This window comes from Podarcis pityusensis, assembly GCF_964106645.2.
Source record: "Podarcis pityusensis genome assembly, chromosome: 2".
Taxonomy (NCBI): Eukaryota; Metazoa; Chordata; class Lepidosauria; order Squamata; family Lacertidae; genus Podarcis; species Podarcis pityusensis.
In genome coordinates, this window is record NC_138029.1 from 117,286,795 (window position 1) to 117,311,907 (window position 25,113).

Sequence of the window (25,113 nt, forward strand, 5' to 3'; positions counted from 1 at the left end):
CCGCTTCTCCTTAGGATGTCCCAATTATCATTGGAGAAATTCTGGGGGTATGCAGTTATCCGACCCCCAAGCCACCTGAAGGCAATCCTGTATAGGAACGTTTTAAAATGTTTTATGTTTTTATATATTTTGGAAGCTGCCCAGAGTGCTAGGGCAACCTAATAAGATGTGTGGGTTATAAATAGTAAAATAATCATTATAGAACGGGCTGTCCCTATCAGAGAAATGATAGAGGGTATGGAAAGATAACAGAGCCTGATCCTGGCATCTGTTGCTGGAGCTAAGTGATTGCATGACCCCAGCCAGCAGAGCTGGGAACTGGACTGCCTCCTCCAGCCAGGCATTTGGGCTGCAGGGTGGCATCGTCCCAGCTTCATGAAAGGGTATTTCAGGAATATTTCCTGAGGAGGATTTAGAAATCAGTGACTGAACACCTGATCACAAGGAGACTTATTAATGCAACACCCTGGATAGCTTATATTCCAATGATGTAATAAATTTTGATGTGAGATACAGCTTTCTAAAAAAACCCCCCACTTATTAGAGAAGAAAACCAAAGGGTATAGAAAGGGGAAATTTTGTGTGTGTGTGTTTAACCATTGGAATACTGTGTACACAATTTCAAGGTAACATTACACTTTATTTCCGCTTTATCTCACATGGGGCTTGAACCCACAACCAGGAGATTATTCATCTCACGCTCTACCGACTGAGCTAGGACAGCTCAGCGACTTGTGGGCGCAGGGACACCGATGGTGGCGTGTGAAGACCCCCTAGAGAAGGGTGCAAAGACTTGTTCCTTGCTGCTCCTCCAGGGCTAGGAATGGACCAGATCTCATAAAGGGACCCCTGACCGTTAGGTTCAGTCGCGGACGACACTGTGGTTGCGGCGCACCGGATCTCATAGGGTTAATCGATTTGCCCCGACAGCTAAGAGCGGAACCTCCAGGATCAGAAGCAGCGGGCTGCAAATACGAGGGCAGGCGAAGCAGCAGGGCGGTCTCGCAGCCCCCGCCTTGCAAGGGGGCGCATCCAGCCTTGCAGCCTCCCAGGGCCCAACCCACAGCCAGCGAGCTCCGATGCCCAGAGAGGCAGGAAACGGGGCCAGCCAGGGGGACTCGAGAGCGGCTGCACTTTCCTGTCCCCCGCCGAGGAGAGCGGAGGAGCAGCGGCCCGTGGCCTGGCGAGTTTCCCCGGAGAGGAGCCGGATTCCGGTGCAGGGACGGAGCGAGGAGTCCGAGGTGCAGGAGGCGGGGGGGGGGGCAGGAGGGGGAGGAGGAGAGCACGTGCGCCTGGCAGGATGAGGCCCCGAGCCCAGCCAGAGGCTGCAGGGCGCCCCCCAACCGGGCAGGAAGGGGAAGGGGCGCAGCTGAGGGGCAGGGCATCTGCAGGAGGGCACAGGGGCAAACATCTCTGGCTCAGGCTGGCACGGACCCTGCCGGAGACCCTGGGGAGCTGCTCCCTTCAGTCCTGAGCTCAAGGGGCAGAATGAGGGGTCCAAGGCAGCTGCTGCTTCCCGATGGATCAGCTGCGTAGCTGGGACTTTTGCCGCCCCTCTCCCTGTCCCTCAGCAGGGAGCCCAGCGCATTTCGAGGGTTCTCCTCAGGGCGGACAGGGAAGGGGAGGCAGGGGGGAAAAGGAAGAGCAGTGTAGCAGGGAGGTGCCCCTCTCACCCTGCAGCCCCCTCACACACTTTGCAGGCCACTACTCCTGCCCCCCCCCTCCTCTGCCAGAGCCATTGATAAACCTATCGCCCTCCTTCGTGAATAGGAAGGATGGGATAGAAGTTCTGATCTGGAAATAAATGATCCCTCTGGCTGCTCTTTAAAGAAGATTTCTAAAGAACAATCAGAAGGGTGTTTTTTCCTAGAACTCATTGCTAATTCAGCAGGGTCTTCTTGTGCTCTTATTTCTCCTCCCCCCAGCACTGGGGTTGCAAGGTCTAAACATGCTGATTGTGTTTGCAAGACTTGTATGTATGCTAGGTGGCATGTCTGGTGAATGTGTGCAGCACCTCTGGCGTGTGTGCATGTGACTTTATGGTCTGCATCTCTTTTCTGTGTGCGCATGCATGTGCATACATTGGCCACAAAGCTCACTGGAATGTGGCCTCCAGAATCAATGCAGCTTTAAGCCCATAAATGTTTCGTTCCTCCTGCTCTATCAGAAAGAACAATAAAATCTGAGACTATCAGGAGGAGAGAACTGGATCTACAGAGCTAATGTTCTCAACATCCTATGGACACAAACTGCAACGAGATTTCCCTTTAATTGCTTTGAGATTTTTCCCTCAAAAATATGAAGCAGTATAGAAATGAAATGAGTAATAATCTGAACATGAATAAAATCTTAAGAATCTCTCACTTATTTACACGCAGACACAAGAGGCCAGCTTTGATAGCTTGGGGAAAGGTCAGATGCGTTCTCCAGGGAATAAATCTATCAGCTATTTTATTAGCTGTGACAGATCAACAGAGCCTCCATGTGTAGGCACAGTGTACCTTGATTTGGGGCAGGCAAAAGAAGCCATTTCCTTGCTAAATGAATCTGATGGACATCATTGCCACAAGATGCGGTGCTGGTGGTGGCAAAGAGAGCTTTAGAAGGCTACCAATTCACCAAGGAGGGCGGTAGGTTTATCAATGGCACTGGCAGAGGAAGGGGGGCAGGAGTAGTGATCTGCAAAGGGTGTCAGGGGCTGCAGAGTGTAAACGTACAAAGTAAGTGGCAACTTGTTGCTATATGAACAGGGAGAGAGTGTGAATCTGGAATGCTCAAGGTGTGTGTTGAATCTGTTGAATTTTCAGGTCTGCCTTTCACTGCCAAAATGATGGGCTGCCCTTGTCTTGTAGATCAGTATTCCAGGCGCTCATTACTTGAACTTTGCATAACCCATTGAAGACCTTTTTTACTGGTAGCATTTTCCAGCTGAATGAAAAGGTCTCTGTGTTAAATGTTCATTTGGTATTGCTTTTAAAACTCATCTCCTTTTTTCTGTGCTCTTGTGTACCTGTTTGGAGCTGTTTTTATTAAATATTTTGTGCATTGGCTTTTGACCTGTGGAAGGTGACCAGTAAGGGTGTTTTTTGTGTTCCTTAGTTCACAGAAATGTTTTAAAGGAATGTGGAAGAATTAGGGCTAGGGGAGATGAGTGAAAGGGACTGAGGTGTGGGAGACTGATTTGTTGTGAATTTGGGAGGTGGAGAGGGAGAGAAGAGAAAGCTCCGTTATTTGGTCAGGGCTGTGGCTAAAGGCCTTGGTCCAGCTTTTCTGGGAATTGTAGTCTCAGGATGTCCAATTGTAGTTGGCTGAGGAGGCTCAGAAACCTCTGAGAGGTTCCTCCCAGAACTACAGTTCCCAGAGTTCCTAGGAAGTGAAGATGGCTGTGAAGTCTCTGGACAGGGGTCAGCAACCTAAGGGCCACGGGCTGGTTCTGACCCGAATGGGTTCTGGATCCGTCCCACAGAAGGTCCGAAATCGCCTCATGGTTCTGATTTATATAGTTTGGGCTGCACCATTTCTCTCTCTCGTTTTCTCTTCCTGACAGCGGCGCCTCCTCCCTCCCTTCTGGCTTCTCCCCCGCCCTGCAGAGGAAGGGGCTAGCCTTTGATTGGTGCCAGCAGCATTGTTTCCCTCTGATTGGTTGCAGAGTTCTTTTGTTGGTTATACTTGCGTCTATACAAAGTGCATAGCTTTTGCCCCTCCATAAAGAAATGGGGAGGAGACAAGAGCTGGAATAGCTGACCAGAAGGAAATTTAACCTGGGAACTTCATGTTGCTCCCCAGCTCCCTGAACCCAGGAAAAGACTCCTCCAGGGAGGCAGGTGAGCATCACAACTAAACCCCACATTATGCTCTCCAGTAGCTAATCGCTCAGACAGGGCTATTTTCATTCAGTTCTTTGTGTTTGGGGGGGGGTTTACCTTCCCTTCTTCCCTTCTTCCCTTGCAATCATGACAAAAATGAAACCTCCACAGCAATGCTTTTAGCCCCAGAAGAGGAGCTCCTCTTGGTGTCAAGGAAGGGGTCCAAGGGAATGAGGAGTGATATACTTTAGCTCCCTATTCTCCCAAAGAAGAGGAAGCACCAGAACAAGAGGATCAGAAAGTTTTGCGCAGATCCGAGAGAACAATCAAGGGTGTACCACTGAAAAGGTTTTCTGAAGAGTTGGCAAAGGCTGCGGTCACAAGCAACTCTGGTGTGGGTTTTGAACCAGCAATGAAGTGTGCTGAGAGTAGTAGCACAAAACGCTTTATTTATTTCCTTACCTGATATTTGAAGGAAAGCGTGTGTTTGAGTATTGAAAGTGGTTTGTTCAAATCTGCCCAATTAGCAATGTCAATTTGTATCTGTGAGAGAAACGTGTATGAAGTTTTTTCTAGAAGCTGCTTTTTCGTTTGTGTATTCACAATGTGTATTTTGTGTGAACTACAGATTGAGGTTTGTGTTTTAACTCTTTCCTAATAGACACAGAGTGGTTGCAGCGATTGTAATGAATGTGATAAAAGTGTCTTAGATTAAGGGGGGAGAGATACCTGCAGATATGTTACCAAGGTTGTAAGCAGAGAACAACTTTTGGAGTGTGTGTGTAAATTGCAGTTATATTAAAGATTATTGGAATGGTCAGATGAAATGGGGGAGGATGATGAGATTTCACCCCTCCCATATCCAAGAATCTCCTGATGAGTCTGGTGATTTTCCAGAGAGGAGGGGCGGTGTTCTGCTCTCTACTTATTCTGCTCCAGCACCACATCAAAGAGTCAGTCAGTCAGTCAGTGTGTTGGAGAGAGAGAGACTGAGTGTTAGAGATCGTGTGTATAGATAAGGTTGCTGCTAAGAGCAGCTGCAGGCACTCAGTGCGGTTCAGCATTCATTTATGCTTAGACCTCATTAAGCTCTGTATATAGTTTTGTATTATAGCTGTAGATAGAATAAAGAAGATATTCTACAGAGCTACTCTCTGAGTCGTTTATACTCTGCTATACTCTGCTGTGCGACGACCGTCTTCTTGTGGAAGTGAATCCGGTGCTCACAACTCTAAGCTGTGAGTCCACAGCACTTTGACCTGTTCCTGTGCAGAAGGTGGTCTCTGGAAGTGCTACCCAGCTCGCCTAGCCCAGTCGGGGCTGAAGTGGATGAGTCCAGTTGGTGGCACTGGCTGAAGGGCGATGCTGACAGGGAGCATCTAGAGCCTACCATCCTTCTGTCCCTGGCCCCTTCCCCTCCTCTCTCTGCCATCCCTGGTCCACTCTTGACTCCCCAGCAGGTGACTAGACCTGTCTGTGATGGTGAGATATCCTGGCCGGTTGAAGGACCACTTCCTGTTTCCTGGAGCTCCATCCTGCCTTCTCATGCAAGGTGGAGTCATGAAGCAGGTGAAGGCTGAGGACACCTAAGGGTGACCCGGGGGGGGGGATTCTGCTTAACCTTTCCCCGTCTGCTCCTTTTCTGGATCAAAATCCCCGTACCAGAAGGAGCAGTGTGAGGGCGCAATCAATGTTATGGAGCTGTGTTGAAAGGCATTGCTTCAGGACCCTAAGAGTGTCATTTCCCACACAAGGTCCAGATCAGGAATTCCATGGAACAACTTTAACAACAAGTACCTGAAGAACCAAACCACGATGTAGCCGTGCTCTTTCCATCCCTTTCCAAGAATTGCAACAATCTGTTCCCCCAAATGGTTCTCCCTTCACTGCAGTCATCTGAAGGCACCAACTATGCCCTGTTCGCCCCGATCCTTCTCCGTATGAAGGCTCCCTCCTCTGCTGAATGGAGGCAGGAGACCAGAGACAGCAAAGGAAAAAGCAGGGAAAGACAGACCCTCCAAGTGCCACTGTCTTCCAGGGATGTCCCTGATTTACAGAAGCTGTCGTCAGTTTCTGACTTGATGCCAGAGGGTATGGGGCTATCCAACCCCCAAGTTGTCTGAATATAATCCTGTATAGGAAATTTTTAAAATGTTTTCTTATGTTTTTATATATGTTGGTAGCTGCCTGGAGTGGCTTGGGCAACCTAATAAGATGTGTGGGGTATAAATAGTAAAATTATCATTATGGAACAGGACACCCCTATTTTCATCGGAGAGATGTTTGAGGGTATGGAAAGATAACAGAGCCCAGCCCTGGCACCTGTTCCTGGAGCTAAGTGATCACATGACCTAGGCCAGCAGAGTTGGGAACTGGACTGCCTCCTCCAGCTGCTAGGCATTCAGGCAGCTGGGTGGCATCGTCCCAGCTTCATGAAATCCTGTAGAGGATTTGGAAACCAGGGACTGCATACTGATCGCAAGGAGACTTATTTGTGCAACATACTGAAGAGCTTATAAAATGCCAGGTACATTCCAATGTTCTAATAAATTTTGAGAGACAGCTTTCCAAACAAAACCCCACTTATTAGAGAAGACAACGAAAGGGTATAGAAAGGGGAAGTTTTTGGGTTTCTCTAAAAACCTTCGGACTATTGTGTACACAATTTCAAGGTAACATTACACTTCATTTCCAAAATAAAAAAATCCTTCCAGTAGCACCTTTAAGACCAACTAAGTTAGTTCTTGGTATGAGCTTTCGTGTGCAAGCACACTTCTTCAGATACACACTGAAGAATGTATCTGAAGATACACACTGAAGAATGTATCTGAAGATACACACTGAAGAATGTATCAGATACACACTGAAGTGTATCTGAAGAAGTGTGCTTGCACACGAAAGCTCATACCAAGAACTAACTTAGTTGGTCTTAAAGGTGCTACCGGAAGGATTTTTTTATTTTGACTATGGCAGACCAACACGGCTACCTATCTGTAACTTCATTTCCACTTTTTCTCACATGGGACTCGAAATCACAACCTTGAGATAAAGCACCTCACGCTCTACCGACTGAGTTAAGACAATAAGACAACTCAGTGATTTGTGTACACGGGGACACAGATGGCGGCGTGTGAACTTCCCTAGAGAAGGGTGCAAAAACCTTGCTCCCTGCTGCTCCAGAGCTAGGAATGGACCAGATCTCATAGGGCTAATCCATTTGCCCCGACAGCTAAGAGCAGAACCTCCAGGATCAGAAGCAGCGGGCTGCAAATACGAGGGCAGGGGAAGCAGCAGGGCGGTCTCGCAGCACTCGCCTTGCAAGGGGGCGCATCCAGCCTTGCAGCCTCCCAGGGCCCAACCCACAGCCAGCGAGCTCCGATGCCCAGAGAGGCAGGAAACGGGGCCAGCCAGGGGGACTCGAGAGCGGCTGCACTTTCCTGTCCCCCGCCGAGGAGAGCGGAGGAGCAGCGGGCAGTGGCCTGGCGAGTTTCCCCGGAGAGGAGCCGGATTCCGGTGCAGGGACGGAGCGAGGAGTCCGAGGTGCAGGAGGCGGGGGGGGCAGGAGGAGGAGGAGAGCACGTGCGCCTGGCAGGATCAGGCCCCGAGCCTAGCTAGAGGCTGCAGGGCGCCCCCCACCCGGGCAGGAAGGGGAAGGGGCGCAGCTGAGGGGCAGGGCATCTGCAGGAGGGCACAGGGGCAAACATCTCTGGCTCAGGCTGGCACGGACCCTGCCGGAGACCCTGGGGAGCTGCTCCCTTCAGTCCTGAGCTCAAGGGGCAGAATGAGGGGTCCAAGGCAGCTGCTGCTTCCCGATGGACGATGCATGTAGTCGCTCACGGATCAGCGGCGTAGCTGGGGCTTTTGCCTCCCCTCTCCCTGTCCCTCAGCAGGGAGCCCCGTCCTCTTTCACGGTCCACCCCACGGCGGAGAGGGAAGGTGAGGCAGGGGGGGAGAAGGAAGAGCAGTGCAGCAGGGAGGTGTCCCTCTCACTCTGCAGCCCCCTGACACCCTTTGCAGGCCACTACTCCTGCCCCCCCCCCTTCCTCTGCCAGTGCCATTGATAAACCTACCGCCCTCATTTGTGAATTGGTCTGATCGCCTTCTAAAGCTCTCTTTGCCACCACCATCACCGCATCTTCTGGCAATGATGTCCATCAGATTAATTTAGCAAGGAAATGGCTTCTTTTGTCTTCCTCACATCAAGGTACACTCTGCCTACACATGGAGGTTCTGTTGTTCTGTCAAGGCTAATAAAACATCTAATAGATCTATTTCCTGGAGAACGCATCTGTTCTTTTCCCAAGCTATCAAAGTTAGTGACCTCTTGTGTCTGCGTGTAAATCAGTGAGAGAGGCTTAAGCCTGTTTCATTAAAGGTTTTATTTCCACCTTAGTAAGGCAGCAGAGTTTTGAGATGAAGGCTGAGGGTTGAAGTGGGTGACAGTTTTGAGAATGCAGAGGAAAGGAGGATTCTTAAGAAGTGTGCCATATGGAAATGAATTAATGATAATAAATATGTTGAAGACAGTATTGTAAAAGACTGAGGAATGCAAATTTGAAATTAGGTATTCATGTTCAGATTATTACTCATTTCATTTATATACTGCTTCATATTCTTAAGGGAAAAATTCTCAAAGCAATTAAAGGGAAATCTCGTTGCAGTTTGTGTCCATAGGATGTTGAGAACATTAAATCTGTAGATTCAGGAGTTCTCTCCTCCTGATAGTCTTAGATTTGATTGTTCTTTCCTATAGAGCAGGAGGAACATTTATGGGCTTAAAGCTGCATTGATTCTGGAGGCCACATTCCAGTGAGCTTTGTGGCCAATGTATGCACATGCATGCGCACACAGAAAAGAGATGCAGACCATAAAGTCACATGCACACACGCCAGAGGTGCTGCACACATTCACCAGACATGCCACCTAGCATACATACAAGTCTTGCAAACACAATCAGCATGTTTAGACCTTGCAACCCCAGTGCTGGGGGGAGGAGAAATAAGAGCACAAGAAGACCCTGCTGAATTAGCAAGGAGATCTGTGGAAAAAAGACCCTTCAGATTGTTCTTTAGAAATCCTCTTTAAAGAGCAGCCAGAGGGATCATTTATTTCCAGATCAGGGCCTTTACCCCATTTCAGCACTGTGCTGGTTTGTGCTGAAATTGGAGTCTAAAAAATCTCTCCAAGGGCCCTTTAGGCATCTTTCTCTCCAGGACAGACAGAGATCTTCATCCTATGATCAGATCAGGAGATGGAAACGGCAGGGACTAGCAGGACACACCCTGAGGCTTGGCAAGCCATATGCAGCCAATGGACTGCAAGTTAGAGTGTCTTCAGTCAAGAGAGTTTCTGACCATCAAATTTAAAATATTTTGGATATTCCTTTTGTCCTTTTGTTCTTAGGCTGTGCAGATACCATACATTTAAAGCATGTGGCTTCCCCCAGAGAACCACGGGACCTGTAGTTTATTGCTACAGTTCTCAACACCCCTAACAAAATGCAGCTCGCAGGATTTCTTGGGTGAAGCCATGTACTTTAAATGTTAGGTGGGCCTGTCGCAGCCTTAATCATATACAAGGATCTGTTGCTGCCTTTCCAACATGCTAGAAGTTGCAGCCAGGATCAGCATTCCCTGTCCACTTAACATGCTCAGTCCTCTCTCTGGGTTGTTTTTGGATTTCCCTCCCACTGCCTTGGTCCCCTCCCCCCCAAAAAAATATTATTTGTAATTCCATAAACCGTTTCCCCCAGTCTTTGGATAACTTCCCCTCGTCCCTGGGTGGAGTTGTTTGGGTGACATAAAGATTGTCATTCACATCCTGAACATTAGAAATAGAAAGAGTAATAATATATTTCAAAAACTGGCTAATGGTTAAAAAATGTGCTTTTGTTTTTATTCTTGGGTTTTATTTTACTTTGTGTTTATTTCTTTTCCAGCAGGGTGGCAAAAAAATGGAAGAGCAGGGACCCAGGGAGAGGGAGAGACTGGAGTGCAAAGGAAAGAAACCTCCTACCGGCCAAGTTGGGACCATCAGGGATCTTCTGCCTCGGGCAGATTTATGTCAGATTAAGCAGGAGCCAGAGGAGGGGCAGCCGCAGCAGCACTGGGAGGCCCAGAAGCAGGATTTCCTGAAGACGATGCAGCCCCCTCGTTCAGGGTGGGAAACCCCACAGGCTCCCAGTCCTCCCCACTCCGGGGATGGTGTCCTCTCCTTCAGGGGAGCTGCGGATGCCAGTCAGTGGCCCAGTGGAAGAGCAGGGGGGACAGACCAGACCCTGCTCCCAGACACTGAGGGGCTTCTGGGAAAGGTAAGTGCCCTCCTCTCACCTGGGTTTCCAGCACCTGGAGGTCACAGGTCCACTGCCTCTCGACATGGAGGTTCTGTTTAGCTTTGGTGGTGAATATTCCTCCCCCCTGCACTTTCTCTCTAATCCACTTTAAAAAGGCTTGCTAGACCAAACTTTCTAAATGGGTAGCTGTACAAATTTACCAGCTGTGGTCCTGCACTGGCAGCAAGGCTAACAAACAGGGGAGCTGGGAACGTGCTGGTCCCATATCTCCCTGCATCTGCCTCCTGACCTAATTGTCCCAGCTTACCTCATGATTGGGCCGTCCCTGAGGGTGAACTGTGATGAAACCAGGCACTCTCTTATGAGGCATAACTAACAAACTTTCCATTTTGCCCAAACCAAGAAACTACGGCTGCCAGCTTTGGAATAAGCTGGGATATTAAGCTAACTTCAAACTGTGCTTGGTCAAAACAGGAAACTCTGGCTGATCAGTGGCTTCATGGTTTGACTGTTCCCACTGTAAAAATAGTAAAAATAGGAAGCCCTGTTGCGTTCAAAGGGGCTGTTTGGACAGAGTCTCTGATCAGCATGCCTAGCAGGACAGGCTTAAAAAGGTAAAGGGACCCCTGACCATTAGGTCCAGTCATCACCGACTCTGGGGTTGAGGCGCTGATCTTGCTTTATTGGCCAAGGGAGCCGGCGTACACCTTCCGGGTCATGTGGCCAGCATGACTAAGCCGCTTCTTGCGAACCAGAGCAGCGCACAGAAACGCCGTTTACCTTCCCGCTGGAGCGGTACCTATTTATCTACTTGCACTTTGACGTGCTATCGAACTGCTAGGTTGACAGGAGCAGGGACTGAGCAACGGGAGCTCACCCCGTTGCGGGGATTCAAACTGCCAACCTTCTTATCAGCAAGTCCTAGGCTCTGTGGTTTAACCCACAGCGCCACCCGCGTCCTAGGACAGGCTTAGGAAGCAATTATTATTATTATTATTATTATTATTATTTGCATCCTGCCTATCTGACTGGGTTGCCTCAGCCCATCTGGGTAGCTTCCAACAAAATAAAAACCACCAAAAATTTCCTTGTAAAAGGCTGCCTTGGAAGGCTTCCATTTTGTAGAAATGGCCTTCGGTTTTAAAGAATTGCCCTCTTTAAGGAATCACTTGGTGTAAACATGTATGTTGTCCACTAGGTCCAAACGCAGACACTCACACATGGTAGGAGCAAGCAATGCTCTAAAGTGCTTATCTTGCGAACATCTAAGTTGTTTACTCCTGACCAAAGCTCCTGTTTCCCAAAAGGACAGGAGGGGGAGCAGTGGAGGAAACAGATGGGTTTGAAGGCTCTTTCCACCAGCCGCCTCTCTCCCCTGAGGAACAAGAGCAAAGGGTGTTTGCAGGGCAGGAGGACAGAGGAGGCGGCAGCGAGGGCAGAGGGAGCAGTGGGCGGATCCCCGCCTCTCCCAGGGGGTCCAGATGCAAGCAAGGGGCTTCCTTCTTCTCCATGCAAGGGCCACCCATGTATTCAGAGCAGTCCTTTGCAGATTAACTCTTAAGTTCCAAGGGCCACTAATGTGCATACCATGCCAGCCTTAGGAAGGGAGGTGGGATGGGCAGGTGAAAGGAATTGCCAAAGGTGTTTGAAAATGGGTGGAGGCTCTTGGGAAGGGGGTCCCCAATTGGGGCTTCTCCAGGGGCAGCAGGATGTCTTGGGCAGGAGAATCCCTGCAGGGGCTCTCAGACTCCCTTGGCTTCTTCTTCCCTCCCTCCCAGGAAGCTGCAACTTGCTCTGGATTCTGTGTTCCTCAAGAAGCTGAACCTGCAAACCTAGCTGAGACTGAACCTGCAACCCTGGCCAGGATGGAAGGAGGAAGATGGACGGTTGACTTGGTCAGGCTGTCTCCCGCATCCCTCCCCACAACCTCTGAGCATTCCCTCCCAGGACCCTTGGAGAAATCTGGTGAGTTCCAGGGGAGAGGAGATGGGGAGAGGGATAGATGGATGGTGGAGGGAGAAAGAGGAAAAGATGGAGAGGAGACAAATGGAAGGAAGTTCCTGACAGGAAGAAGGAAGGGGTAAGGCCTTCTCAGAAGCAGCTCTTTTTTTCTTGAATCCTTTTCCTAAAGTAGTGGGGAAAAATTTTCTTCCTCCAGGCTTTGAAATCTTAGCTGTTATTTCCACGGTGGGAATAATTGATGATAATGATGTTGCACAACAATCCTGAAAAACGGATGAAGGGGAATGGATATGCTTCCCATAATTATTTATGATTAATGTATTTAAATTGTTTCTATTACTCTTATTTTTTATAGACAGGGTCAGAATGATACATTCCACCAGCATCAAAACACAATAAATGCATGCACCTCCCCAGTTTGGTGGGCTTAAGGGACAAAGGACCCGTTATCATGATACAGAATTCCTGCAGCTGGAGGCTCTACACTTAGGATTGGGCATATAAAGTCCAAGAGTGTCTGGTATTATAAGCAAATTGTGTAAATCTTAGAGACTGGGGTTGTTTGTGAGAGTGAGTGAGTGGGATAATAATTTTTAGCGCCCCTTTGTAATGGCTTGGTTCTCCTGCACAGACGCGAGACAACTCCAGTAGTAATTATCTCAGGTTTATTGCTCAAACTCATAAATCACTGTGGAGCTCAGTCCTCGGCCTGTTCATCCCAGCTTGCAGTTGCCAAGTCCTCCAGCAAAGAAGCCCCCACTTTCGCTTTCTTTTCCCCTCTCGCAGATTCTCTCGAGCCTACGATTTTTTGGACAGGCTATTTCCGGGGTCTCTGTGTCAGACCTCAAACTGGAGATAACAGTCTGTGCCCCCCCCCGTCGGCACCCCCTCTTCTTGCTCTTTGTTCTTTGCTCCTGCTGCAGCTTGGCTGCTCCTCCCCTGCTTCACATTCCAACTGAATCACATCTCTTGCGTTCTCAGGCTCTGTCAGCGGAGGCACGAGAGGCTTGAGATTCACGGAGCTGACACCCTGTAATTTTGTCCGTCCCTAAGCTTCCATGGAGATACTGTGGTACAACCTTGGTGCAAATTTCAAAATAAGTACACAAAGCCAACAAAGAGACTCAGAGGTTTATAGTGGCACCAGCTTTCCTGGTCAAGAGTCCACTCTGTCAGACTGCAGCCCACAAAAGCTTAGGCCATAATACATTTATCTGCCTATAAGGGCTGCAAAAGATGAATAAACAGAAGCGTAGTTCATCTATGGAATCTATCCTACAGGAGACAGTGATGGCCAGCAACTTGGATAGCTTGAAAAAAAGGATAAGACTGACGTCCCTGCTCTGCCCTCGTGGTCTAGGCAATAATGCTTCTTGATACTAGTTTCTGGAAAGCACAGGAAGGCAGAGAAGACTCTTGTGCTCCAATCCTGCTTGCTGGTTTCCCACAGGCATCTGGTTGGCCTCTGTGAGAAGAGGATGCTGGACTAGGTGGGCCTTTGCCTGATGCAGCAGGCTCTTCTTAGGTTCCAATATATTGCAATATTTTTAGTTACATGTAGCACTTAAGTTTTCTTTATTTCACAATGGAGACACTGTTACTAGAGCCTGAGATCATTTCTTCACTTCAGAAAGAAAAAAATAGATGTGTCTAATAAGCCAATTCCACCATAGATCTGTATTATAAAACGATGGTGCTTTATTAAGTTTGAATCAAGTGATCATGTGTTGCTCCTGCCATTATCTCATCTGCTTTTCAAAAAATATGGAACCTAGAGAGGACAGTGGAGAATGAAGGTGTTAAAATGAGAGAAGGTGCAGATTGGAATTGACATCTGTTCAGTTCCCTTTTTGTCTTTCTTGAAAGTCTAACAGGGTTTTTTTTCCTCCCAGACTCCCAAACAGGTGAGGAAGATGAAAGTCAGAATTCTATGGAGCCACCTGTCAATTCATTGGGAAGAACAAAGAAACTGAGGATACAAGAACAAACTCAAAAAGGAGAGAAACTATTTGAATGTATGAAGTGTGGAACGAGCTTTAGTCATAGTCAAGCACTTAGAATACACCAACGTACTCACACAGGGGAGAAACCATTTGAATGTATTGAATGTGAAAAGAGCTTCAGTACCACTGGGAAACTTAGAATACACCAACAAACTCACACAGGGGGAAAACCATTTAAATGCATAGAATGTGGAAAGAGCTTCAGTGATAGTGGATCACTTAGAATACACCAACGAACTCACACAGGGGAGAAACCATTTAAATGTATTGAATGTGGAAAGAGCTACAGTCAAAGTGGAGGCCTTAGAATACACCAACGAACTCATACAGGGGAAAAACCATTTAAATGTATGGAATGTGGAAAGAGCTTCAGTGATAGTGGATCACTTAGAATACACCAACGAACTCACACAGGAGAGAAACCATTTAAATGTGTGGATTGTGGAAAGAGCTTCAGTGAAAGTGGAAAACTTAGAATACATCAACGAACTCACACAGGGGAGAAACCATTTGAATGTGTGGATTGTGGAAAGAGCTTCAGTCGAAGTGGGACACTTAGAATACACCAACGAACTCACACAGGGGAGAAACCATATAAATGTGTGGATTGTGGAAAGAGCTACAGTCAAAGTGGAGAACTTAGAATACACCAACGAATTCACAGAGGGGAGAAACCATTTAAATGTATGGAATGTGGAAAGAGCTACAGTCGAAGTGGAGAACTTAGAAGACATCAACGAACTCACACAGGGGAGAAACCATTTAAATGTATGGAATGTGGAAAGAGCTTCAGTCGAAGTGGAGCACTTAGAGTACACCAACAAACTCACACAGGGGAGAAACCATTTAAATGTATAGAATGTGGAAAGAGCTTCAGTCGAAGTGGAGAACTTAGAATACACTAACAAACTCACACAGGGGAGAAACCATTTAAATGTATTGAATGTGGAAAGAGCTACAGTCGAAGTGGAGAACTTAGACGACATCAACGAACTCACACAGGGGAGAAACCATTTAAATGTATGGAATGTGGAAAGAGCTTCAGTGAAGGTGGAAAACTTAGAAGACATCAACGAACTCACACGGGAGAAACCTTTTGAATGTATTGAATGTGGAAAGAGCTTCAGTGAAAGTGGAACACTTAGAAGATATCAACAAACTCACACAGGGGAAAACCACAGATACATTAATAAACTGCATAGGTGTTTTTTACCTTTCCTTCTATGCTTCCTTGCAATACTGACAAAATCAAACCATGCCAATGCTTTCAGCCCCAGAAGAGGACCCTTGGTGTCAAAAGAAAGCAGTCTGGTGCCACATTTCGCAGCAGTTACTTTAACACACTCTACCTGGGGCTGCAACATCAACAACTTTTTCCAGGGAGCCTTCTCTTTTCATGAGGTGGCCAAAATATTGAAACCTCAGCTTCAACATGTTTCCTTCCAGTGAGCACTCAGGGCTGATCTCCTTCAGAATGGATAGGTTTGATCTTCTTGCAGTCCATGGGACTCTCAAGAGTCTCCTCCAGCACCATAATTCAAAAGCATCAATTCTTCGGCGATCAGCCTTCTTTATCGTCCCGCTCTCACTTGCATACCTCACTACTGGGAAAACCATAGCTTTAACTTTACGGACCTTTGTTGGCAAGGTGATGTCTCTGCTTTTTAAGATGCTGTCTAGGTTTGTCATTGCTTTTCTCCCAAGAAGCAGGCGCTTTTTAATTTTGTGACTGCTGTCACCATCTGCAGTGATCATGGAGCCCAAGAAAGTAAAATCTCTCACTGCCTCCATTTCTTCCCCTTCTATTTGCCAGGAGGTGATGGGACCAGTGGCCATCATCTTCGGTTTTTTGATGTTGAGCTTCAGACCATATTTTGCGGTCTCCTCTTTCACCCTCATTAAGAGGTTAATTCCTCCTCGCTTTCTGCCATCAAGGTTGTGTCATCTGCATATCTGAGGTTGTTGATATTTCTTCCGGCAATCTTAATTCTGGCTTGGGATTCATCCACTCCAGCCTTTCGCATGTTGAATTCCGCATATAAGTTAAATAAGCGGGGAGCAATATACAGCCTTGTTGTACTCTTTCCCAATTTTGAACCAATCAGTTGTTCCATGTCCAGTTCTAACTGTAGCTTCTTGTCCCACATATAGATTTCTTATGTTAAGGAAATTAGGGGGGGCACATCTTTAAAGTTATTAAATGTTACAGATATTATGCCTGAATGTATCCTTTCAACTTGACAGCTCAGGGAAGTTACCATATTTTTTGCTCTATAAGACTCACTTTTTCCCTCCTAAAAAGTAAGGGGAAATGTGTGTGGGTCTTATGGAGTGAATGCAGGCTGCACAGCTCTCACAGAAGCCAGAACAGCAAGAGGGATTGCTACTTTCACTGCGCAGCGATCCCTCTTGCTGTTCTGGCTTCTGAGATTCAGAATACTTTTTTTCTTGTTCTCCTCCTCCAAAAACTAGGTGCGTCTTGTGGTCTGGTGCATCTTATAGAGCAAAAAATACGGTACCTAGCTTTAAAAATAATATAAAATCAACTCCTTTGCCAGTTTCCTCCATTCCAAAGCTATTTTCCCCTTGAAAAAGGACTCCAGGAAGTGTCCAGGGGTAACAATTGCTGAGCTGGACCAAGGAAAGCCTAATCCCATCACCAAACTTGCCAAGGGGCCAGACATGCAAAGGAAGTTCTATTGTACTTTGGGTGATGGGCCTTCAGAGGTGTTTGCCTATGCTAATCTTATACCTGAGTCTTGCCCTGACATGGGCATGCTTATGCTAATCTTGTACCAAGGACTTGTCTGGACATGTTTGCCAAGGTTAGACTAGTGTAACCCCTGTCTACCCCTCCGCTATTGTGACATGTCACATAGCAATGATGCTCTACGAACTGTATTCTGGGATATGGTGGGAAAGTTTTAAAAGTCTTTGTCACCCCATGCTTGGGGTTCAAAATTCCTCTTTGAACCTGTTGCGCAATAAACTTTGGTCTACAGCTATTTGCTCCATTTGGTGGCTGGATTCCTTCCTTTATTCTGCAAGGGACCCGCGGGCACTTCCCAACGAGCTGGTTTGACTGAACAGCCTTACACCTAGATTTTTCCATAACACTCAGGAGACAGATGAGGTGATCAGGCACTCCCATTTCTTTAAGAACTTGCCATAGTTTGCTGTGGTCGACACAGTCAAAGGCTTTTATATAGTCAATGAAGCAGAAGTAGATGTTTTTATGGAACTCCCTAGCTTTCTCCATAATCCAGCATGTTTGCAATTTGGTCTCTGGTTCCTCTGCCCCTTCGAAATCCAGCTTGAACTTCTGGGAGTTCTCAGTCCGCATACTGCTTAAGCCTGCCTTGTAGAATTTTAAGCATAACCTTGCTAGCGTGTGAAATGAGCGCAATTGTGCGGTAGTTGGAACATTCTTTGGCACTGCCCTTCTTTGGGATTGGGATGTAGACTGACCTTCGCCAATCCTCTGGCCACTGCCGAGTTTTCCAAAGTTTCTGGCATATTGAGTCTAGCACCTTAACAACATCATCTTTTACAATTTTGGTTCTCAAGGAAGAGGCAGCCCAGGAATACAGGGCAGGAATTTACCTTGAATCTTGCTATCAAAATCCTTTCATACCTTTTTGTGAGGGTTTTGTGGCTGCTAATCTTAAAGCCAGGATGAGCACTCAGAATTGGGCATCATATCCTCTGTTATTAAAAATAAAATACTTGTTCTGCTTCTAAAGAAACCCTTTAGAATGCATTCTTATTCTTTTTTCATAAAAAAATTTAAACAGCTGTGCAAAGGTGCTCCTGTGCAATGCAATGTCAGAATAACAAAATAATGAAACATCTCACAAGAGCCTTGTTTTTTAAATATACAGCTAAAAAACCTTAAAACTCCTACAACACTTACCAAATAGAAATCTAATAGCTGGCCCCCCAGGCACTAGGAGGCAAGCTGATGTTCAAGGCTTCACCCCACCCCTAAACTCTGAGCTTTTGGTTTCTCTTTAGACACTCATCTGTGGTTGCCTGGAGCATTTGAGGGGAAAGAGAGAGAACATTGGGGCATACGAAGCAAACATAGAAAAAGAAAGTGACAACCTGCTTGTAAGTGTCATTGTTACTTGGAAGGGAACAAGTGCTATAAGTTTAATGTACATATAATGCTGTGCTTGAATGCATTGCAATAAAAATACTATAAAGGGAAGTTTCTCTTAGACTTAGGCAAGAGGTTCCACTCTGACAGAAGCATCAGAGGAGGCTGGATCTTTCCTCATAACTCATCGCTGGAGGCATAAGCTGCAGAGCTCTCACGGAAGGAAGCTTAAACCTGAGAAGCCAGTGGGTTCTTGCTGGAGATGGCTAGGAGAAGCAGCAGCAGCAGTTGCAAATAAGTCATGCAATGTTGAAGAAGCTTAGGATCTCCCTCTGGGACCAGAGAGAGGAAAGCTGACTGAATTACATAAAGGACTGAACATTGTTTGCAATGTGCTACTTTATCATGCTTATCTTATTGTTAGACTGTTTAAGACTGTTCTGCGGTAAAGCTTCAAAACTTATTTTTGTGATGGAGAGAATTCATTTCCACACAAGGTCCAGATCAGGAGTTCCACGGAACAACTTTAACAGCAAGTACTTGAAGGGTACTTCAACAAGTACTTGAAGGGACGCGGGTGGTGCTGGTTGTTAAACCACAGAGCCTAGGGCTTGCCGATCAGAAGGTCGGCAGTTCAAATCCCCACGACGGGGTGAGCTCCCGTTGCTCAGTCCCTGCTCCTGCCAACCTAGCAGTTCGAAAGAACATCAAAGTGCAAGTAGGTAAACGGTGTTTCTGTGCGCTGCTCTGGTTCACCAGAAGTAGCTTAGTCATGCTGGCCACATGACCCAGAAGCTGTACGCCTGCTCCCTCGGCCAGTAAAGCGAGATGAGCGCCACAACCCCAGAGTTGTCTACAACTGGGTCTAATGGTCAGGGGTCCCTTTACCTTTACTTGAAGGACCAAACCAAGAATTACAACAATCTCTTCCTCAAACTGGTTCAGCCTCCACCACCTTTACTGCAGTCAACTGAAGGCAACCAACTATGCCCTGGGGCCCCCGATCTTTCTCACTGCCAATGAAAACTAATAAATGAAAAGGAAGAGAAGCTACCCATGTCACACTGACACAAACACCTTGCATATGAACTTTGTAAAATAATGAAAGTGTACTACCCCTCCCCCGCTCGCTTTCTGCACCTCTCAATTCCCCAACCTTACACTGTATACAACATTAAAGTCTGTCTGTCTCTGAATTTTTATGATATCCAAACAGAGTAGCTTATAGTTAGGAAGCCAACACCCTCCCTTCAGATGTGAAGGAAATAAGCAGCTATCCTATCCTAAAAGACATCTGAAGGCATCCCTGTTTAGGGAAGTTTTTGATATTTAATGCTGTACTGTTTTTAACACTTGATTGGAAGCCACCCAGAGTGGCTGGGGAAACTCAGCCAGATGGGCGGGGTATAAATAATAAATTATGATGATGATAATGTAATGATCTTCCTCTGTTTCACTTCAGATAATTCAGTGGGGCCTCTTCTCATTTCATTCTCTTCTGGATCAGTGCCTTAATCCTTTGTAGATTCTGTATATCACAGAATAGCCATTGCGATGTCCCCAGATGTTGTTGTCCAGTTCCCATCAGCTTCAGCCAGCAGGGCAGACAGTCAAGGATGATAGAAACTCTAATCTGGACCTCACCACCTGGACTCTGCTGCCCTATATCCTTCCCATTGAAAGAAATGTGAAAATAAATTTTGGACGCTATAGATTTATCCTGGTCTGGAGCATGCAATGTCTTTTGTTTTGCAGCTGTGTGATTTGTGCTCATATTGTATTGTGGTGGCCATTGGCTATAAACAATAAAATTTATAGATACAGTAGATTGAAATGCAAAAATAAGTAATAAAATATATAAAACGATTTTATTTTTTTGGTCCTCACTCCCAAATGGTGTGTGTGTTTTGGGTTATATTGTGCTTTTGGTTATATTGGGGGTGGGGGTGGGGTGGGGAGTGGAGAAGTATGAAAGCCAAAATCGCTCCCCTCCTCTGCTAAATTGATGCAGGAGACCAGAAGCAGTGAATGAAAAAGCAGGGAAAGAGGAAACCCTCCAAGTGCTGTAACCTTATTCCATTTCCCGTGCCGCTGCCAAGGGATCGAAGGAGACAAGAAACACCAGGGTGTGGTTCCACAGAGAAAAGGATTTATTTGAGATCTGCGCAGAGGCAACCAGTGGAATATCTTCCAAAGACTGGCGGCCCCTATACTGTGTTCAGCAAGCTCTCTGATACCTGGGAGCATACATTCGTCCCCCCAATCAGCTGGCAAGGTTACAACTTATTACCTTATATGGCATATGGCTATATGGCTAGCTAAGCTCCCCTCCCTCCCTTCTATGTGTTTTCTTCTTCTCTTGCATTACTGAAGCATGAAGCAGGAAACAGCTTCTGGCCTACATAGCTGAAGCAATTGCGGTTTTACCACAGCTGCTGCTAGCTGCCTAACCACAACTGCAGCAGTTAGCTTGGGTCCTGATATTATTGAGATTAACCCTTCCCTCTCCGTTCAGTGCCACTGTTTAGAATTAGAGAATGGAGTTTTTTAATGTTTAATGTTTTATTATGTTTTTTATATATGTTGGAAACTTCCCAGAGTGGCTGGGGCAACGCAATAAGATGTGTGGTGTATAAATAGGAAAATTATATTTATGGAAAGGGATGTTCCTATTTTCATGAGAGAAATGTTGGAGGGTTTGGAAAGGTCGGTTGCTGGAGCTAAGTGATTGCATGATCCCAACCAGCAGAGCTGGGAACTGGACTGCCTCCTCCAGCTACCCATTCGGGCTGCAGGCATAGCTGTCAACCTTCCCTTTTTTTGCGGGAATTATTATTATTCCAGTGCCATTTCCCGCTGCTATCCCGGATTGTTAGATATCCTGTAGACTATCCCAGGGACAGGAGAGGCTGCGGATCCCTTATTTTCAAATCTGAAAGTTGACAGCTATGGCTGCAGGGTGGCATCGTCCCAGCTTTCTGAAAATATTTAGTGATGAGGAAACCAGTGACTGCACATCGGATCACAAGGAGACTTATTTGTCCAACATTCTGGATATCTTATAAGATGCCAGGTAGATTCCAATGATACAATAAATTTTGAGGGACCGCGCAAGGGGGCGCATCCAGCCTCGCAGCCTCCCAGGGCCCAACCCACAGCCAGCGAGCTCCGATGCTCAGAGAGGCAGGAAACGGGGCCAGCCAGGGGGACTCGAGAGCGGCTGCACTTTCCTGTCCCCCGCCGAGGAGAGCGGAGGAGCAGCGGCCCCGTGGCCTGGCGAGTTTCCCCGGAGAGGAGCCGGATTCCGCTGCAGGGACGGAGCGAGGAGTCCGAGGTACAGGAGGCGGGGGGGGGAGGAGGGGGAGAGCAGGTGGGCCTGGCAGGATCAGGCCCCGAGTGGAGCCAGAGGCTGCAGGGTGCCCCCCAACCAGGCAGGAAGGGGAAGGGGCGCAGCTGAGGGGCAGGGCATCTGCAGGAGGGCACAGGGGCAAACATTAAAAGAACTGGCAGATGTGATCTCAGAACCACTGGCAGTCATCTTTGAGAATTCCTGGAGAACAGGCGAAGTCCCGGCAGACTGGAGGAGGGCAAATGTTGTCCCTATTTTCAAAAAGGGGAAAAGAGAGGACCCAAATAATTACCGCCCAGTCAGTCTGACATCAATACCAGGGAAGATTCTGGAGCAGATCATTAAGCAAACAGTCTGTGAGCACCTAGAAAGGAATGCTGTGATCACCAACAGTCAGCATGGATTTCTGAAAAATAAGTCATGTCAGACTAACCTGATCTCGTTTTTTGACAGAATTACAAGCCTGGTAGATGAAGGGAACGCAGTGGATGTAGCCTACCTTGATTTCAGCAAGGCATTTGACAAGGTGCCCCATGATATTCTTGTAAAGAAGCTGGTAAAATGCGGTCTTGACTATGCTACCACTCAGTGGATTTGTAACTGGCTGACTGACCGAACCCAAAGGGTGCTCATCAATGGTTCCTCTTCATCCTGGAGAAGAGTGACTAGTGGGGTGCCACAGGGTTCTGTCTTGGGCCCGGTCTTATTCAACATCTTCATCAACGACTTGGATGATGGACTCAAGGGCATCCTGATCAAATTTGCAGATGACACCAAACTGGGAGGGGTGGCTAACACCCCAGAGGACAGGATCACACTTCAAAACGACCTTGACAGATTAGAGAACTGGGCCAAAACAAACAAGATAAATTTTAACAGGGAAAAATGTAAAGTACTGCACTTGGGCAAAAAAAATGAGAGGCACAAATACAAGATGGGTGACACCTGGCTTGAGAGCAGTACAAGTGAAAAGGATCTAGGAGTCTTGGTTGACCAGAAACTTGACATGAGCCAACAGTGTGACGCGGCAGCTAAAAAAGCCAATGCAATTCTGGGCTGTATCAATAGGAGCATAGCATCTAGATCAAGGGAAGTAATAGTGCCACTGTATTCTGCTCTGGTCAGACCTCACCTGGAGTACTGTGTCCAGTTCTGGGCACCACAATTCAAGAAGGACACTGACAAACTGGAACGTGTCCAGAGGAGGGCAACCAAAATGGTCAAAGGCCTGGAAACAATGCCTTATGAGGAACGGCTAAGGGAGCTGGGCATGTTTAGCCTGGAGAAGAGGAGGTTAAGGGGTGATATGATAGCCATGTTCAAATATATAAAAGGATGTCACATGGAGGAGGGAGAAAGGTTGTTTTATGCTGCTCCAGACAAGCGTACACGGAGCAATGGATCCAAACTACAAGAAAGAAGATTCCACCTAAACATTAGGAAGACCTTCCTGACAGTAAGAGCTGTTCGACAGTGGAATTTGCTGCCAAGGAGTGTGGTGGAGTCTCCTTCTTTGGAGGTCTTTAAGCAGAGGCTTGACAACCATATGTCAGGAGTGCTCTGATGGTGTTTCCTGCTTGGCAGGGGGTTGGACTCGATGGCCCATGTGGTCTCTTCCAGCTCTATGATTCTATGATTCTATGTGGGCACTTACCTTTCCCAGAAGCCCCTCAGTGTCTGGGAGCAGGGTCTGGTCTGTCCCCCCTGCTCTCCCACTGGGCCACCGACTGGCATCCGCAGCTCCCCTGAAGGAGAGGACACCATCCCCGGAGTGGAGAGAACTGGGAGCCTGTGGGGTTTCCCACCCTGAACGAGGGGGCTGCATCGTCTTCAGGAAATCCTGCTTCTGGGCCTCCCAGTGCTGCTGCGGCTGCCCCTCCTCTGCCTCCTGCTTAATTTGACATAAATCTGCCTGAGGCAGAAGATCCCTGATGGTCCCAACTTGGCCGGCAGGAGGTTTCTTTCCCTTGCACTCCAGTCTCTGCCTTTGAATGGGTCTCCTGGGTCCCTGCTCTTCCATTTTTACGTCACCCTGCTGGAAAAGAAATAAACACAAAGTAAAATAAAACCCAAGAATAAAAACAAAAGCACATTTTTTAACCATTAACTAGTTTTTGAAATATATTATTACTTTTTCTATTTCTGATGCTCAGGCTGTGAATAACAATCATTATGTCACCCAAACGACTCCACCCAGGGACGAGGGGAAGTTATCCAAAGACTGGGGGAAACATCAAGGTTTATGGAAGTACAAATAATATTTGGGGGCGGGGGAACCAAGGCAGTGGGAGGGAAATCCAAAAACAACCCAGTGAGAGGACTGAGCATGTTCAGTGGACAGGGAATGCTGATCCTGGCTGCAACTTCTAGCATGTTGGAAAGATAGCAACAGATCTTTGTATATGATTAAGGCTGCGACAGACCCACCTAACATTGAAAGTACATGGCTTCACCCAAGAAATCCTGCGAGCTTCAGTTTGTTAGGGATGTTGAGAACTGTAGCAATAAACTACAGGTCCTGTGGTTCTCTGGGGGAAGCCACGTGCTTTAAATGTATGGTATCTGCACAGCCTAAGAAACTGACAAAAGGAATATTGACCAACAAAATCAAAGAACTCACTCCAAAATATTTTAAATTTGATGGTCACAAACTCTCTTGACTGAAGACACTCTAACTGGCAGTCCATTGGCTGCATATGGTTTGCCAAGCCTCAGAGTGTGTCCTGCTAGTCCCTGCCGTTTCCATCTCCTGATCTGATCATAGGATGAAGATCTCTGTCTGTCCTGGGGAGAAAGATGCCTAAGGGCCCTTAGAGAGATCTTTTCAACTCCAATTTCAGCACAAACCAGCACAGTGCTGAAATGGGGTAAAAGCCCTGCTCCAGAAATAAATGATCCCTCTGGCTGCTCTTTAAACAGGATTTCTAAAGAACAGTCAGAAGGGTCTTTTTTCCACACATCTCATTGCTAATTCAGCAGGGTCTTCTTGTGCTCTTATTTTTCCCCACCCCAGCACTAGGGTTGGAAGGTCTAAACATGCTGATTGTGTTTGCAAGACTTGTATGTATGCTAGATGGCATGTCTGGTGAGTGTGTGCAGCACCTCTGGCGTGTGTGCATGTGACTTTATGGTCTGCATCTCTTTTCTGTGTGCGCATGCATGTGCATACATTGGCCACAAAGCTCACTGGAATGTGGCCTCCAGAATCAATGCAGCTTTAAGCCCATAAATGTTCCTCCTGCTCTATAGGAAAGAACAATCAAATCTGAGACTATCAGGAGGAGAGAACTCCTGGATCTACAGAGTTAATGCTCTCAGCATCCTATGGACACAAACTGCAATGAGATTTTCCATTAATTGCTTTGAGATTTTTTTCCTTAAAAATATGAAGCAGTATAGAAATGAAATGAGTAATAATTTGAACATGAATAGCTAATTTCAATTTCGCCTTCCTCAGTCTTTTACAATACTGTCTTCAACGTTTTTATTATCATTAATTCATTATCATAGCTGTATATTTAAAAAACAAGGCTCTTGTGAGATGTTTCATTATTTTGTTATTCTGACATTGCATTGTGACAGGAGCACCTTTGCACAGCTGT

The 25,113-nt window shown here is 46.9% G+C and overlaps 2 protein-coding genes across 4 annotated transcripts in view; both read left to right on the top strand.

The window, feature by feature from the left end:
* The first annotated feature begins 633 nt into the window (after positions 1–633).
* Positions 634–25,113, top strand: part of LOC308469500 (uncharacterized protein) — a 91,105-nt gene continuing 66,625 nt past the window's right edge. The window contains exons 1-3 of one of the 2 annotated variants that reach the window (XM_080992051.1): positions 634–1,241; positions 9,745–10,116; positions 11,877–12,063. In XM_080992051.1, the coding sequence (XP_080848177.1) occupies positions 1,080–1,241; positions 9,745–10,116; positions 11,877–12,063 (721 nt within the window). In that variant the 5' untranslated portion in view covers positions 634–1,079. Of the gene's footprint in view, positions 1,242–7,429; positions 8,011–9,744; positions 10,117–11,876; positions 12,064–25,113 lie in introns of those variants that run through there. The other variant, XR_013982115.1, reaches the window with a different exon arrangement.
* LOC308469987 (uncharacterized protein) lies at positions 12,096–20,033 on the top strand. Of its 2 annotated transcripts, none has more exons than XM_080993170.1 (2): positions 12,096–18,173; positions 18,285–20,033. In XM_080993170.1, exon 1 carries the CDS (start codon positions 13,991–13,993, stop codon positions 14,966–14,968), a length of 978 nt encoding a protein of 325 aa, XP_080849296.1. In that variant the 5' UTR covers positions 12,096–13,990; the 3' UTR covers positions 14,969–18,173; positions 18,285–20,033. The 2 variants fall into 2 exon arrangements, with proteins under 2 accessions (XP_080849296.1, XP_080849297.1); XM_080993171.1 differs by having other exon boundaries at positions 19,625–20,033.

Bases quoted from the DNA above. Each gene is read 5' to 3' on its own strand.
- LOC308469987 (XM_080993170.1), top strand. From the start codon at position 13,991: ATGGAGCCACCTGTCAATTCATTGGGAAGAACAAAGAAACTGAGGATA.